This window comes from Muscardinus avellanarius (assembly GCF_963383645.1).
Source record: "Muscardinus avellanarius genome assembly, chromosome: 18".
NCBI lineage: Eukaryota > Metazoa > Chordata > Mammalia > Rodentia > Gliridae > Muscardinus > Muscardinus avellanarius.
This window is the reverse complement of record NC_137804.1, coordinates 39,078,575-39,095,760: the sequence shown is the minus strand read 5'-3', so window position 1 is coordinate 39,095,760 and position 17,186 is coordinate 39,078,575. Positions and strand designations below refer to the sequence as shown.

The following is a 17,186-nucleotide window of genomic DNA, read 5'->3' as shown; positions in this document are numbered from 1 at the left end:
AGACTGTCCTGGAATGACCCGCATGTCTCAGCCGTCCAAGTACCTCCTCATTTATTTAAAAAAAAGGGATGGAGCCGGGCATGGTGGCGCACGCTTGTAATTCCCGCGCTTGGAAGACTGAGACAGGAGGATCGCACAGGTTCGAAGCCAGCCTCAGCTACTTAGTGAGGCTCTCGGCAACTTAGTGAGACCCTGTTTCCAAATAAAATATAAAATAGGTCTGGGAGAATAGCCCGGAAATAGAAAGCCTCTGGGTTCCACCCCCAGTACTACCAAAAAAATAAATAAATAAAATAAAATACAAGGGATGGAACCAGAGAATATTATGCTGAGATCAGGCAGTCTCAGAAAGTAAAGGGCTGTATGTTTCTCTCATGTGTAGAAGGTAGAGAAAATAAGAGGGAAGGGACTTCAGATAACGAGGAGACAGCGCAGTAGAAGGAGACTTGGGGAGAGGGAGGGAGAAAGGATTGAAGAAGGGGAGAGTTGAAAACATGCCATGTCCATACATGACGCTATCCACAGCAGTCTCAATAACACGTGTGGGCAGGAAGAGGGAGGGTGGGGGTGCTCAGCTGCGTGGGCATCCATGTCCCCATCACACCGAGCCTCGTATGATGTGCAAACACAACACACCAGTAAAACTTTTAGGTTTTGTTTGTTTTTGCAGTACTGGGGATTGAACCCCGGCGCATTTTACCTCTGAGCTACACCCCTAACCCTTATTTTGTTCTTTTATTTTTTTATTTATTTATTTTTAATATATTTTATTTTTTTATTTTATTTTTTAAATTGGTGCATTGTAGTCATATATCAATCACATTGGAGTACAAGACTTGAGAGGATATACAAGCACACATCATCCAATTAGCCCTCATCCAGTCCCCATCCCATTCCCTCCCCCTCCCTTGCTTGTTTGGTGATTAACTTTGATACATTTGTTTATGTACCTCCTGCGTTTTAAAGAGGCTCCGTCCTCCACTATTCCATACCCTCTGATTGGTCACCTTAATTGCTTCACTATAGGGCCCTTTCTATAGCTCAACCTCTTCCTGTTGCCCCTTTCCTCCTAGTTACTGCTGATTAGGGGAAGCATCTGGTTTATATTTTCTGCGATATTTCTCTGCTGGGGCCTCCGAGGCCGGGATCAGAATCCTGCCGAGGGGTTAGGCTGGTGCCGGGGCCAATGGCCGGCATCAGAGCCTGCCGTGAGGCAAGGCCACTACTGCGGCCTCCGAGGCCGGGATCGAAGCCAGCTGAGGGGTTAGGCCAGTGTGGGGGCCAGTGAGACCAGAACCGGGGCCTCCCATAAGGCAAGGCCGCTGCTTGAGCCAGCGAGGTCTGGATCAGTCCACTGAGTAGCCAGGCCACTACTGGAGCCGTCAAGAGTGGTATCAGTACTTGCAACGCAGCATGCACAGAGAAATATTGCAGAAAATATATTCTTTTATTTTTGAAACCATCTCACTAAGTTGTGGAGGGCCTCGCTAAGTAGCTGAGACTGGTTGCAAGCCCGCGATCCTCCTGTCTCAGCCTCTCAAGTACTGGGATTATAAGGGTCTGTCACCACACCTAGCAAAAGCATTTTGTGTGTGTGTGGTACTGGGGATGGAACCCATGGGCCTTCTACCTCTGGGTTACACTCTCAGACCTATTTTATATTTTATTTGGAAACAGGGTCTCTTAAGCCAGCTGAGGATGGCTTTGAACCTGCACGATCCTCCTGGCTCACCCTCCCAAGCGCAGGGATTACAAGAGTGCACCACCACGCCCGGCCCAAAAGCATATATATATATTTTTTATTGGTGCACTGTATTCATACATCATAATGGGATAAAGATAATACTTTTGTAGACATACATGCACACATCGCCCAGTTAGCCCCTACCCAATCCCCACTCCGTTCCCTTCCCAACCCTCCTTCCCATGCTTGGCTTAGTGGTTGACATCTAGTATTTATAGCAATTTATCCAATATTAACGATGATAATCTCACATAACAGTTTCATTTGTCTGATACCAAGCTTTTGATGACTTAAAGATAACATTTCAATATTTCTTTTTGCTTTCTTTCTTACCAGAGAATATTTTTTTCTTTTTTTTTTTTTAGGTGAAACTATCATACATTTATTTATTTATTTTTCAGAAAAAAAGTCTATCCTGATATGGAATACGGACTCTAGATACCCAAAACAATCTCAAAGAACAAAGCTAGAAGATGTATATTTTCTGATTTCAAACCATATAAAGCTACAATAATTGAAACAGTATATTACTGTTATAAAGGCAGATATATAAACCATTGGAGTTAAGCAAAAGCCTAGAGATAAATTCTTCCATATATTGTCAAGTTATTTTTGACAAGGTTTCCACAAACAGTTGGTGGAAGAAATAATAATCTTTTAACTAAATATTGTTGAAAAATAACAATTACATGAAAAAGCATAAAATTTGACCCTTACCTAACACCATATAAAAATACTAACTCAAAATAGATAAAAGACCTAAATATAAATCTTAAGACTATAAAATTTTAGAAGAAAATGTGGGTCATAAAACCTCACAACATTGAAATTGGCAGTGATTTCTTGGATATGATTTCAATGGCACAGGCAACAAAAGGGTAAACAAACTCCCTAAAAAAAAAAAAAATATTGTATATCCAAAGACAATGTAAACAGAGTTAAAAGTTACTGATAGAATGGGATAAAATATTTCCAAATGCTATATCTGAAGGTATATTAATATTCCAACTAGAAATCCTAAAAATTAGCAACAATAAAAGCAAACAATAATAGCCGGGTGTGGTGGCACACGCTTGTAATCCCCACGCTTGGGAGCCAGAGACAGGAGGATCACGCAGGTTCAAAGCCAGCCGCACACACTGGCTTAGGAGACCCTGTTTCCAAATAAAAAAATGTAAAAATAGGTCTGGGAGTGTAGCCCGGAGGTAGAAGGGCTTCCAGGAACCCCAGTACCACCAAAAAAAAAAAAAAAACAATACAATTTAGAGATAGGTAAAAGACTAACATAAATAATGAATCTCCACAGATAACCAATCTTAGTTGTCTGTTGGATGGAAAATCTTGTTTCTCTGGTTCTGGTGTGTGTTACCTATTTCTTCTTTATAGTTGATCTCTTTGAGTATTTTCTCTAGCGCTGACTTTGAAGACACAAATTCCTTCAGTTTCTGTTTGTCATAGAAGCTTCTTATTTCTCCATCTAATTTGATAGAAAGTTTTGCTGGGTAGGAAATTTTTGGCTGGAAGTTGTTTTCTTTCAGAGTTTGGAATGTTACTCCAAGCCCTTCTGGCTCTCATGACTTGGTTTGGGAAATCTGGAGTGATTCTAATTGGTTTGCCTCTGAATGTCACTTGGCCCTTTGTTTTTGTTGTCTTTAAGATTCTCTGCTTGGCTTCCACATTGGTCATTTTGACAATTATGTGGCGTGGGGATCCTCTTCTCCGATCCTGTCTAAAAGGAGTTCTATAAGTTTCCTGGACCTGTGTATCGACCTCTTGCTCTATGTTTGGAAAATTTTCTGCTATTACTCCCTTAAAGAGATTGCTGATCCCTTTGGTTTCACCTTCTTTTCCCTCTTCTATTCCAATTATTCTTAGGTTAGCTCTCTTAAAATGGGCCCATATTTCTTCAATGTCAGATTCCTGCTGTCGGATTTTTTTTTCTAAATTAGAAACTATGCATTCCTTTTTTGAATGATCATCTTCTAAGAGCGAGATTCTATTCTCCATGTGGTCTAATTGGTTGTTTGTACTTTGAATTGAGGCCTTTACTTCATTAATTGCATCCTTTATCTCTTTTTGGCTCTCTCTGAATTCTTTCGAAACACCTCTATTATTTCTACAGTTATTTTCCTGATTTGATCTTCTAGAAATCTCTGGATTTCTGTTTTATCGGGTTCTGATGTTGTGGGGTTGTGAGCATTCATTGCTCCATTGTTATTCCTCTTTCCCGTGATTTTGGAAGTTTGTGCCTTCTCTGGGTTCTTCCCTTGGGTCACTATGACTTCACTTAAGGTGTTCTGGGTCTCGAGTCAGTAGTATCTCAGACTCCACTACTCCTTTACTGGGTTGTATGGCAGAGTCTCAGACCTAGGGAGTCAATCAAGGCTGCTTTAGACCATGGGGGGTGCCAGGTTGGGCGTTCTCCTATGGTGTGATATCTCTGCCACCGCCACTCCCCCACTGGGTCAAGTCCCTTGGAGTACAGTACTGGGATTTCTCCTCTAGGGGCCACAATTTGACTCACTGTTGTTGAGTGCACAGATGGAGCTGTAGTGGACTCGGTGAATTCGCTGCAGCTGCCACCGGTGGCATATGGCGCTGCTGCCACGCACTCAGCCGTGAGGCTGGCGTATTTCTTCTCTGTTTTTGAGCTCCACTCTGAGTCCCTGCAGGGTGTGATGAGCCCAGCCTCTGGGAGCTTTAGATGCTCCCTGCACTGAGAAATCTGCCGAATTCCTCCCGGCTGCTCCGCAGCGGCTCACCTCGGCTCGCTGTCCACTGCTCCTCTCTGGAGCCTGGTGGGTTGTTGAATGCATTGGTCTTGTGCCGTCTGGTGAGCTCGCCACTGCCGCTGGCAGTAAGGTGCTGCTGCTGCATCCTTGGCCTTGAGGCTGGTGTATCTCCTCTCTGGCTCTGAGCTCCGTTCTGAGTCCCCCTCCTCTCTGGGGCCTGGTGCTGCAAGGGAAAATGGTGCCCGCCGCTCCACGCAGTGGCTCCGGCTGCAGCACTGCGGTCTGGTTTCTTTCTGGTGTCTCGTTTTTCCAGCCCTCTTTTTCTCTGTCCCTTGTTATTACATTTTTTGTTTCTCTGCTGATGGTGTTTTCTGGCTATGAAAGGCACTGATTTTGTGGTAATAGAGATTGGTTGTTAGCGGGGCTTGTAAGCCCCGCTTTTCTCCGTCGCCATCTTCCCAGAAGTCCGCCCCAAAAGCATATTTTAAAAAGGGAAATTGAAACCAAAGCATGGTGGTGCACTCTTGTAATCCCCACACTTGGGAGGCTGAGATAGGAGAATTGCAGGTTTGCAGCCAGCCTCAGCAACTTGTGAGGCTTTCAGAAACTTAGTGAGACCCTGTTTCAAAATAAAGAATAAAAAGAGGGCTTGGGTATAGCTTGAAGGTGAAAAATAAAGTAAATTGAGAGCAAAATAGTAGCTATTAGAAACTGGGTAGGGAGGGGAAGAAGAGATGGAAAGGTTGATTGATGGCTGCAAACTTCCAGTACATAAAAGGAATAATTCTGGTGTTCTGTTACAAAATATGGCAACATATTCTATATTAACAATAATACATTCTATATTTCAAGAAAACTAGAGGAGATGGTGTTGATGTTCTCACCATAAACAATGACACATATTCAGGTAATGGGTCTACTAACTGCTCTAATCTCATCATTACCTGATGTGTTACAGAAGCACCGTGTGCTGTGCACAGTGGTACATGCCCATCTTCCCAGCTACTCAGGAGGCGAGGGCAGGAGGATCACAAGTTCGAGGCCAGCCTCAGCAACTTAGTGAGACCCTGTTTTCAAATAACAAATTTAAAAGGCCACCAGAGTAGCTCAGTGGACTAGTGCCCTGAGTTCAGTCTCTGGTTCCACAAACAAGCACAGTGTACTCCATAAACAGGGACAACTATTAGGTATCCATTTTAAATTACTTTTGAACTAGAACTCACCTGAGTGGCTTGGCACCCACATGCCTTTGTCCCTCCTGAGGAGGAAGACAGCGAGCTCCTTCTGCTTCCAGATGCGTCCCAGCCACACAGGGGTCTTCTGTGTCTACTGGAGGGTCACAGAGAAAGGAGGCCACTGGTCCAGGGACGGCTGTTTCCTGATAGGCGTTAACCAGAGTCACACCGTGTGCCGCTCCGCCCACCTGTCCAGCTTTGCGGTCCTTGTGGCCTTCACCGCGCAGGTACGAGGCGCCATTCCATCCCTCCCCTGTGCCACGGTCCCTCAGGACCCCTCAGGTGCCAAGAGCCGGGGATGCTCGAGCCCCTTAATCAGTGGCAGAGTATGCCCTAATTTTTATTATTTATTTTGAAACAGGGTCTTACTAAGTTGTGGAGGGCCTAAGTAGCCGAGTCTGTTCGCAAACCGTGACCCCCTCCGGTCTCAGCCTCCCAAATGCGAGGATTACAAGCGTGCACCACCACGCCAGGCTCTTATATATTATTTTTATTGCTGAGGATTGAAGCCAAGGGCATTCTATCTCCAAGATACACCTCCATCCTACTTTTTTCCTTTCTTTTTTTTTTTAGGTCTGGGAGTATAGCCTGGAGGTGGAAGAGCCCCTGGGTTCTACTCCCAGTACCACCAATAAATAAATAAATAAATAAATAAATAAATAAATAAATAAATAAATAAATGAAAGGTGAGGTGTGTGGCGGTGCACACCTATCAGCCCAGTACTCCGGAGGCTGAGACAGGAGGATCACAGGTTCAAGGACAGCCTCAGCAACAAAGAAAGGCTTTCAGCAACCTATTGAGGCCCTGTTTCAAAACAAAAAATAAAAAGAGCCGGGGTGTAGCTCCAAGGTGGGATATTCTTGGGTTCGATCCCCAGTACCACACACAAAATCTCTACATCAACTATGTGCCATTTCGTATATTAAATATACATCAGTAAAAATGAAAAGAGATGTCTGGGACACACCCGCCCTCTGTCCCTGGATTTCCTGCCTGCATCTGAGGGAGACCAGAACCCCAGCGCAGGGAGCATGACCGTGACTCCCTGGGCGCAGGAGCGGGACCCCGCGCTGCACGTCATCACCTGCGTGGGGCTGGGCCTCTCTCTGCTGTGCCTCGCCCTGGCGGCCGCCACCTTCCTCCTCTGCAGAACCATCCAGAACACCAGCACCTCACTGCACCTGCAGCTCGCGCTCTGCCTCTTCCTGGCCCACCTCCTCTTCCTCACGGCCATCGACCGCACACAACCCCAGGTACTGATGGTGTCTCAAAGAAGCCCTGTATGCCCCAAGAGATGCGAGGCTCATGGAGCCGGGCTGGTCAGATTCCTTAATAAGATGGCCGTGGGTCTGAGGGGAGAGAAACACAGTTGTCCCTCACTCTTCTGAGATTTTAGCCGGGACTCCAGTCACAAAGGACAGAGCAACAGGAGAAGGACGGGGTTATTAACATGTGTGTATGTGGGCGACACCAGGGAAGGAATAATTCTCAAAGAAGAGCCCCTGGTTTCCACTCCCAGTACCACCAAAAACTAAATTAAAAAATGAAATGAAAAGGTAATGTTGTGGTGGCGCATGCCCGTCATCCCAAAAGGGGAGGCCAAGACAGAAGGATCGCAGCCTCAACGACTCTGCCTGACCTTGTTTCAAAATTAAAAATAAGAAAAAGAATAAAAAGGGCTGAGGTGTAGCTTAAAAGTAGAATAACCCTGGGTTCAATCCCTAGTATGAAAAAATAAAGAGAAGAAAAGCAAGATTGTTAACTGCTGTTGTTAAATTGCCTTCTTCAAAGGATATAAACTTTCATTAAGACAGGAAGAGTGGGCGTGGAGGCGCACGCTTGTAACCCCAGCATTCGGGAGGCTGAGACAGGAGGATCGCGGTTCGCGGACAGCCTCAGCTACTTAGTGAGGCTCTTTGCGACTCAGTGTGACCCTGTTTCAAAATAAAGAATAAAAAATAGGGCTAGGGGTGTAGCTTGAAGGTAGAATGCTCCTGGGTTCCATCCCCAATACTGCAAAAAACAAAAAACAAAAAAAAAAAAAAAAAAAAAACAAGAAGGGGTAAGTTCAAGAGATCCATGGTACAGCATGGTTACTGAGCTAAGAACAATGTATGTTATGCTGTGTGTGTGTGTGTGTGTGCGCGCGCACGCGTGGGGAATTGAACCTAGGGGCATTCTACCACCGAGCTATACCCCCAGCCCGATCTATCTTTCTTTCTTTCTTTCTTTCTTTCTTTCTTTCTTTCTTTCTTTCCTTCTTATTTATGTTTATTTATTTATTTATTTATTTATTTATTTATCTGCAGTACTGGGGATGGAACCCAGGGATATTATACCACAGAGCTATACCCCCAGCCCTATTTTTTAGCCTTTTTTAGTTTTTTGTTTCTTTTTGCGGTACTGGGGATGGAATCCAGGGTCATTCCTCCGAGCTACACTCCTAGCCATATTTTTTATTATTTTGAAACATGGTCTCACTGAGTTGCAAAGGGCCTCACTAAGTAGCTGAGGCTGTCCACAAACCGCGAGCCTCCTGTCTCAGCCTCCCGAATGCTGGGATTACAAGAATGAACCACCACACCCAGCCTTTATTCTTTATTTTTGAAACAGGGTCTAAGTTGCAGAGGGCCTAAGTAGCTGAGGCTGTCCCTGAATTGGGATCCTCTGGTCTCAGCCTCCCAAGTACTGGGATTACAAGCGTGCACCACCACGCCTGGCTTCTTTCTTTCTTTCTTTCTTTCTTTCTTTCTTTCTTCCTTTCTTTCTTTCTTCATTCATTCACTCATTCATTCATTCATTTACTTTTGTGGTACCGGGGATGGAACCCAGGGACATTCTACCTCCTGTCTCAGCCTCCCAAATACTGGGATTACAAGCATGTGCCTCATGCCCAGTTTACAATGTACTGTATTCTTAAAAGTTGCGAAAGTATATTTAGAGTGCCCTTAAGAAGTGTGTAAATTCTATCAACAAAAATAGAGAGAACAGTGGTTAGCAGAAGCACTGGGCCACCGGCCCACAGTCTGGGTTGGAGTGAGTCCTGCGGACTTCTTGCAAAGTCTCTCATTTTGGAGACATAGTCGGCCGCCTTCGGGTCCTAAGGCGGGTGACAGAGTTGTTACCAAGGTTGCCTGCACTGGCCTAATATTTGTTTTATTTTGTTTTTGTTTTTGTTATTTTGGTATTGGGCAGTGAGCTCAGGTGTTCTGCCTCAGTTCTTTTTTTTTTTTTTTTTTTTTTTTTTGTGGTACTGGGGTTCCTGGAAGCCCTTCTACCTCCGGGATACACTCCCACGGGCTACACTCCCAGACCTATTTTATATTTTTTTATTTGGAAACAGGGTCTCTTAAACCAGCACAGCTGGCTTCAAACCTGCCCGATCCTCCTGTCTCCGCCTCCCAAGCGCGGGGATGACAAGCGTGCGCCACCACGCCCGGCTTACTTTTTATTTTGCAACAGGGTCAGCCGAGCATGATGGCGGAGGCTTGTAATCCCCACGCTTGAAAGGACAAGAAGATCGCTCAGGTCAAAGCCAGCCTCAGCTACCTTGTGAGGCTCTCAGCATCTTAGTGAGACCCTGTTTCCAAATAAACTATAGAGGTAGAAAGCCTCTGGGTTCCACCTCCAGTACCACCAAAAAAAAAAAAAAAAAAAACCCAAAAAAACAAAACAAAACAAAAAAAAAAACAGGTCTTGCTAGGTTGCAGGGGGTCTCACTAAATTGCTGAAGCTGACCTTGAGCCTGCGGTCCTCCTGGTTCATGGCCGGGGAGGATCGCAGCTCTCAGCCTCCCGGGTCCTGGGATGGCAGGTGTGGGCCGCGGCGCCTGGCTCTGCCCGGTACCTTCAGTGCCCTGGGGCTGGCTCTGGTGCTCTGGATGCAGGGGAGCCGTCTCCACAGGTGCTGTGCGCGGTGACCGCGGGCGCGCTGCACTACCTCTACCTGGCCGCCTTCTGCTGGATGCTGCTGGAGGGGCTACACCTCTTCCTCACCGCGCGGAACCTCGAGGTGCTCAGCTACTCCCGCAGGGGCTGGTTCACCTGGAAGCTCCTGTTCCCGCTGGGCTACGGGGCCCCGGCCGTCATCGTGGCTGTCTCTGCCGCCTGCAGGCCTCACCTTTATGGAAGTCCGGCCCGGTGAGCTCCTCTCACGTCCGGACAGCAGCAGCCTCCAGAGGAAGCTCTTTAGAAGTTTTGTGTGTGTGTGTGTGTGTGTGTGTGTGTGTGTGTGTGTGTGTGTGTTTGCGCATGTGTGTATGTGTGCATGTGTGTGGTGCTAGAGGCTGGACTCAGGGGTGCTCTACCTCCCAGTTACACCCTCAGCCCTTTTTACTTTTTATTTTGAAACAGGGTCTAAGTTGCTGAGAACCTCACTAAGACAACAGAGGTTCTAGAAGGAGAGAGCTTTGCGACTAACCCCCAACTTTATCTCATAATCGGGGGGCCTCTGTGAAAGGAGGATTACATTCATTCCCATTGCCCCCACCTTGCGATCCTGTGAAAACTCAACAGGGCCTGCTCATAAAACGCTTACCGCAGCCAGGTGCGGTGGTGTACACGTCATACCAGTGCATTGGAGGCTGAGACTGGAGGATGGCAGGTTCAAGGCCAGCCTCGGCAATTTAGCGAGGCCCTCTGCAATTTAGCAGGACACTGGTTCAAAAAAAAAGAATAAAATAGGAATGGGGTAGAGCTCAGAGGTAGAACGCCCTGTGGATTCCATTCCTGCACCACACCAAGAATAAAAAGGGCTGGCAGTGTCGCTCGGAGGTTCAAAGCCCCCAGTTCAATACCCAAGACTGCAAACAAAGCAATAATACCATGCTGAAGGCAACTCTGGTCCCCGGCAGTGAGTGCTGGGCTTTCTTGGGGGTGAGGGGAGGACGCGCTCTGGTAAGAAAGACCTCACTTCCTGCCCAGGCCTCGCGCGTCCTCTCACCTCCGTCTGTCTGTCTGTCCGTCTGCCTGTCTGTCTCTTTTCCCCATTCTCAGCTGCTGGCTCCAGCTGGACCAGGGATTCATCTGGGGCTTCCTGGGCCCCGTGTGCACCATCGTCACTGTGAGTATGGAGTGTGGGCCTCCGGCGTTCCTGACCCGACAGGGGCCACCGGAGGTGCTGTGTCCAGCCAGGCGTGATGGCGCCGGCCTGTCATCCCAGGCCGATCACGGGTTCAAGGCCAGCCTCCGCAAGTTAGCAAGACCTCGTTTCAAAATGAAAAATAAAAAGGGCTGGAGGTGTAACCGGGAGGTAGAAAATCCCTTGGGTTGAACCCTAGTACCACGAGAAGAAGAGGAAGAAGGGGGCCCAGCCGATTCGAGGGTTTGCATCTCCCCCGTCTGTGGCTGGACGTTCCACCTGCCCTCATTCCCATCTGTGTGCGGGCGGGTAAGACTTGCATACAAGGCGCAGTGGGCGCCACGCATGATTGTGTGTGTGGCGCTGGGGATCGAGCCCAGGCCCTCACGCATGCTCAGCAAGGGCGCTGCACTGAGCTACATCCCAGCCTTTATGCTTTCTTTCTTATTTTTCTGTCCTTTTTTTTTTCTTTTTTCTTTTCTTTTCCTTTTTCTTTTTTTGGTGGCGGAGAATGAGCTACACCCCCATCCTTCTTCATTTTTTATTTTGAAATGGAGTCTCACTAGGTTCCTTGGGTCCTCACTAAGCTGCTGGGCTGGCCGTGACCCCGCGATCCTCCTGTCGCAGCCTCAGCCGTGAGCCGTCACGCCCGGCTCTTACGAGTTCTGTTAACGTGCGCCACGTACTGGTCTTTGGGTTCCTGCAGGTGAATTTGGTGTTTCTTCTCTTGGTCCTTTGGATTTTGAAAAGGAAACTTGCTTCCCTCAACAGTGAGGTGTCCACCATCCGGAACACGAGGTAAGGTGGGACAGGCAGAAACTTGCCCGAGGTCACGCAGAGAAGATCACACAGGGTGGGTGCCAGCCCTCAGCGTAACGGCTGCGCTCCAGGGGCAGCGCCCTCATCAGCCCCCTGCCCTGGCCATCTCCGCCCCCCAGGATGCTGACCCTCAAGGCGGCGGCCCAGCTCTTCGTCCTGGGCTGCACCTGGGGCCTGGGTCTCCTCCAGGTGGGCGCGGCCCGGCAGGCGGTGGCTTACCTCTTCACCATCGTCAACAGCCTTCAGGGTGTCTTCCTCTTCCTGGTCCACTGTCTCCTCAGCGAGCAGGTAAACATCAACCCCCTTTCTTCCTCCCTCCCTTCCTTCCTTCCTTTCTTTTTTCTAAGGATTGAACATTCTTCCTCTGAACTCTATCCTCAACCCATTTTATTTTTTATTTTGAAACAGGCCTCGCTAAGTTGCTGGAGTTGGCCTCAGACCTGAAATCTTCCTGTCTCGGCCTCCCAAATACCGAGATCACAGGCTTGTGCCACCAGGTCCGATGAGGACACCTTGTTGTTGTTGTTGTTGTTGTTGTTGTTGTTGTTTTCAGCTTAAGAAAAATGCGGGGGCACAGAGTTTAATAGGAATTGAAGTCTGTGTCTCCAGATTTTCATATGAGTTTGTAATCAGTGTGTGAACACACCTTATATTTTCTCTACCTTAAAAATACTATAGGCCGGGCGTGGTGGCGCACGCCTGCAATCCCCGCGCTTGGGAGGCTGAGACAGGAGGATCGCGGTTCGCATGCATGAACCCCGACCGTGAGTGAACAGTGGCGATCAGTACCACAAGCCACCACCGCTCCACGTGAACTCGTCAACCAGCGTAACCAGCACATCGATTTTCCACTTTGATAATTTCTTTTTTTTTTTTTTTTTTTTTTTGGTGGTACTGGGGAGGGAACCCTTCTACCTCCGGGCTACACTCCCAGACCTATTTTATATTTTTATTTGGAAACAGGGTCTCTTAAACCAGTGCGGCTGGCTTCGAACCCGCGCGATCCTCCTGTCTCCGCCTCCCAAGCGCGGGGATGACAAGCGTACGCCACCACGCCCGGCCCCACTTTAATAATTTCTAAGTGTGCATTTCCGGGTCATTATATTCAAAATATTATGCAGCCATTGGCATCTATCTTCAGAACTCTGTCATATGAAACTGAAACTCTGTAACTATTAAACAACTTCCAGTCCCACCTGCCAAGCCCTGGTGGCCACCATTCTCCTTCCTTCCTTCCTTCCTCCCTTCCTTTCTTTCTTTTTTGTGGGACTAGGGATGGAATCCAGGGCATTCAACCTCCGAGCTACACCCTCGGCCCTATTTTTTAGTCTTTATTTTTGAAACAGGGTCTCAGTTGCAGAGGGCCTCACTAAGTAGCTGAGGCTGTCCGCGAACGGTGATCCTCCTGTCTCGGCCTCCCAAATGCTGGGATGACAAGCGTGCGCCACCACGCCCAGCTTTCCATTCTCCTTTCTGTCATAAAATATTTGTCCTTTCATGTCTGGCTTAATTTCTCTTGGCATAATGTGTTCAAGGTTTTCACGTGGTAGCATGTGGCAGAATTCCCTTTCTTTTAAAGGCTATGTAGTATTCCACTGTATGGATATGCCACATTTTGTAAAATAAATTTCTTTTCTCATGTCGGGCGTGGTGGCGCACGCTTGTAATCCCCGCGCTTGGGAGGCTGAGACAGGAGGATCGCACGGGTTCGAAGCCAGCCTCAGCTACTTAGTGAGGCTCTCAGCAACTTAGTGAGACCCTGTTTCCAAATAAAATATTAAAAAAAAAAGGTCTGGGAGTATAGCCCAGAGGTAGAAAGCCTCCACCCCCAGTACCACCAAAAATAAAAATTCTTTTCTCTTCCTGACTCATTAATTTTTAATCCACTTTACCAGTGTGAGCAAGACCCACTGTGGTATTCCCTTTGATGTCGCAGGTCCGAAAACAGTACCAGAAGTGGTTTAGGGACATCGCAAAAATAAAATCTGAGACTGAGATGCATACCCTTTCCAGCAAGACTGGCTCTGACTCAAAACCCAGTGAGGTGAGAAAACTGTGTTTATTCTAATGTCTCACCACCACCCCATCGACATCCCAAACTTCCCCTCACCGTCTTCGCAGCCTCCTTTGCTGGAGAGGATGAGGAAGAGAACTGGGTCAGCTTTCCGTGGCTGTGACAAAATGCCTGAGACAAGCAACTTATAAGGAGGAAAAGGTTTACTCACTCGGCCCTGTCACTTTGGGTCTGTGTTGAGTCTCACATCCTGGCAGAGGGCACTGGTGGAGCAACGTTGCTTTCATTGTAGCAGCGGGGGAAGCACAGAAAGAGAGGAAGGGTTGGGGTCCCACAATCCCCTGCTAGGACACGCCCCGTGACCTCACTTCCTCCCACGAGGCCCCGCCTCCTAAAGGTCTCACCACCTCCCCAAAATACATGAGACGTTTTTTCTTTTTCTTCCTCCGCCGCCTTCTTCTTTTCCTCCTCTTTCTTTTTCTTCGTCTTCTCCTTCTTTTGAGTTGTTTTGGTGCTAGGGATTAAACCCAGGGGCGTTTTACCTCTGAGTTACACCCTCAGCCTCTTTTATTTTGTGAAACACAGTCTCACTAAGTTGCTGCAGGCCTCACTAAATTGCTGAAGCTGGCCTCAAAACTGTAATCCTCTTTTCTCAGCCTCTCAAGTGCTAGGATTACAAGAGTGTGGCACTGTGCCTGGCTTGGGAAGCATTTAAGATTCAAACTGTGACCGGCATTTACAGGAGACTTCTCTCCATAGCTGCCCCTTATTTGCCTTTTTGAAGAAAGGATAGAAGACACTTCTCAGAGGCCGGGTCTCTGGACGAGTGCAATGGGCTCCCACTCTATATCATGCTGCTCTCCTGTCTGACCTCACACTGTCCTGTGCGCACCCAACATCCGCGCCAAAATGCCTCTGAATGTGTTGTTTTTGCCTGGCGTGATGGCGTACACTTGCCATCCCAGTAGCCAGGAGGCTGAGACAAGAGCACTGCAGGTTCAAAGCCAGCCTCAGCAATTCAGTGAGACCTCTGGCAACTTAGCAAGACCCTGCTTCAAAATAAAACATAAAAAGGAGCTGGGAGTGTAGCTTAAAGGTAGACACCTGTGAGTCTAATCCCCGGTATGGAAGGGAGGGAAGGGAAAAGGAAAGGAAAAGGGGGCCAGCCGCACACACGTGTACTCCCAGTACCTGGGAGGCCGAGACAGGAGGATCGCAGGCTCATGGCTCCTGTCCCAGCCTCCCAAGTACCGGGCACCGCGCCCGGCTCACACACACTGATTTTGACTGTTCTATCCTCTATCCACTATTAATCTGAAAATATTTTGGGTGGTGTTTTTCAGAACAAGTGAAGATATTAAGAAGGCACATCGGCCTCCGCGTGGGACTCAGCCCTGGGTCCTGCCGGCGTCATGCAGAGGAGGCCGAAATCGCCCCGCCTGTCAGCTTCCGAGAGGAAGTACTGACTTCCTGAGGTTCCTGTGTTAAGCAGTGATCCGCTTACAATAAATGTGTGTTGCGTTGGGCTTTTCTTTGTCAGGACAGGTTCAGCCAGCCAGACACAATGGTACACACCTGTCATCCCAGTACTTGGGAGGCTGAGACAGGAGGATCGCAGGTTCAAGGCCAGCCTCTGTAACTAATTTCAAAAATTAAAAAATTTTGTGTATAGGGTATAGCTCAGAGGTAGAACTTCCCTGGAATCAATCCCCAGCACCAAAAACAAACACAAGATGGCTTCAGCCGGTGCTCGTCCCCAGATGCCCCAGTCTTTATTTTCACAAATACTTATTTGACCTTTTTGCAAATCCTAGGGGAAAAAATTGTTTACACTCCTCTGGCTCCGCTTCCTCCCCCACTTCATGTTCAACCCACTGCGGTCTAACTTCTGACCCCAACACAGTAATAATGACAACTAGCCCAGGCCTGGTGGCGCAGACCTAGAATCCCAGTGCTTGGGAGGCTGAGACAGGAGGATGTCAGGTTTGAGGCCAGCCTCAGCAACTTAGCAAGACCCTTAGCAACCTAGTGAGACTCTGTTTCAAAATACAAAATAAAAGCCTAAAAGCGGGCGACCTCTCCATCGTCAATTAGACGCAGGAGGGAGAGCGGTTATGGCCAGATCCATCCCGGGTCCCTGGCCTGACAGAGATGTGACCACAGCCACCTGCTCCTTTATTTCTGTACACAGACATGGGAGGAAACCCAAGTTTCCTCTCCTGAGCATGGGAACTTCCCCAGCCCCAGATAAACAACCTCTTGGACCCACAGCCCCCAGGGGAAAGGGCTCAGACCGCGACACCCACCCTCTGCAGGCGGGGGACCGCACGGAGCGGTTCCCGTAAGTGATGACCTGGGGGGCAAGCCTAGAGGGAAGAGGAAGTCCAGGTGCCCGGCCCCAACCGCCCCTCTCCCCAGAGCTTCCTCTTCCTCTTCCTCACCATAGTTATCTGCAAACTCGAAGGATTCAGCCAGCTGTGGTACATGCCTGTCATCCCAGTACTTGGGAGACTGAGGCAGGAGGGTTACAGGTTCAAGGCCAGCCTCAACAACTTAGTGAGACTTGGCTTCAAGAAGGGGGGGGGGGAGCCGGGCGTGGTGGCGCACGCTTGTAATCCCAGTACTTGGAAGGCTGAGACAGGAGGATTGCAGGTTCAAAGACAGCCTCAGTTACCTAGTGAGGCCTTCTGCAATTCAGTAAGACCCTGTTTCAAAAATAGAGAATAAAAAATAGGGCTGGGGGGTGTAGCTCAGAGGTAGAATGCTCCTGGGTTCCATCCCCAGTACCACAAAAGAAAAAAAGCAAAAACTGAAATAGAGCTGGGAGTGTAGCTTGGAAAACGCTCTAGGTACAAAAAGAAAAGAAAAGAAAAGAAGCCCAAGAAATCGAGGCACAGTGCCACGCGCCTGTAATCCGAGTACTTACTTGGGAGGCTGAGAGGAGGATCTCAGGCTCGAGGATAGCCTAGGCAACTTAGTGAAACCCTTTTTCAAAATAAAAAGGGCTGGGAGGTATAGAACATCCCTGGGCTCAATCCTCAGTGATATAAAATTAAATTAATTTTAATTTAAAATTAATTTAAATTTCAAAGTGAGTTAATGTCCCAAGAAAGCGCACACAGACACGAAATGAATTATTCCATCACCAAAGGTCTTTACTGCAACACTGAGAAAGTGTGAGGTCTAGACTCTGGGCCTCAGCCGCTTCCCAGAGCCTGTCCCCAGGAGGCAGGAGGAGGAGGCCGGCCCCACTCAGGGCCAGAGGAGGGAGAGCGGTTATGGCCAGATCCACCCCGGGTCCCTGGCCTGACTCAGAGATGTGACCACAGCCACCTGCTCCTTTATTTCTGAACACAGACATGGGAGAAAACCCAAGTTTCCTCTCCTGAGCATGGGAACTTCCCCAGCCCCAGATAAACAACCTCTTGGACCCACAGCCCCCAGGGGAAAGGGCTTAGACCGCGACACCCACCCTCTGCAGGCGGGGGACCACACGGGAAGGGGCTCCCACCCCAGGGAGAGTCACCCAGAGCCCCAGGACCCAGCCCCAGGCAGCGCGGCC

The 17,186-nt window shown here is 48.3% G+C and overlaps 1 protein-coding gene across 1 annotated transcript in view; it reads left to right on the top strand.

Annotated features, from left to right (window-relative positions):
- ADGRE3 (adhesion G protein-coupled receptor E3) overlaps positions 1 to 15,064 on the top strand; it is a gene marked incomplete at its 5' end in the record, with an annotated part of 32,797 nt that extends 17,733 nt beyond the window's left edge. The window contains 8 exons of the mRNA XM_080715396.1: positions 5,771 to 5,938; positions 6,768 to 6,965; positions 9,616 to 9,851; positions 10,707 to 10,773; positions 11,498 to 11,589; positions 11,730 to 11,898; positions 13,547 to 13,654; positions 14,968 to 15,064. Of these exons, the coding sequence (XP_080571522.1) occupies positions 5,771 to 5,938; positions 6,768 to 6,965; positions 9,616 to 9,851; positions 10,707 to 10,773; positions 11,498 to 11,589; positions 11,730 to 11,898; positions 13,547 to 13,654; positions 14,968 to 14,976 (1,047 nt within the window). The 3' untranslated portion in view covers positions 14,977 to 15,064. The remainder of the gene's footprint in view (positions 1 to 5,770; positions 5,939 to 6,767; positions 6,966 to 9,615; positions 9,852 to 10,706; positions 10,774 to 11,497; positions 11,590 to 11,729; positions 11,899 to 13,546; positions 13,655 to 14,967) is intronic.
- Between the last annotated feature and the right edge of the window lie 2,122 nt (positions 15,065 to 17,186).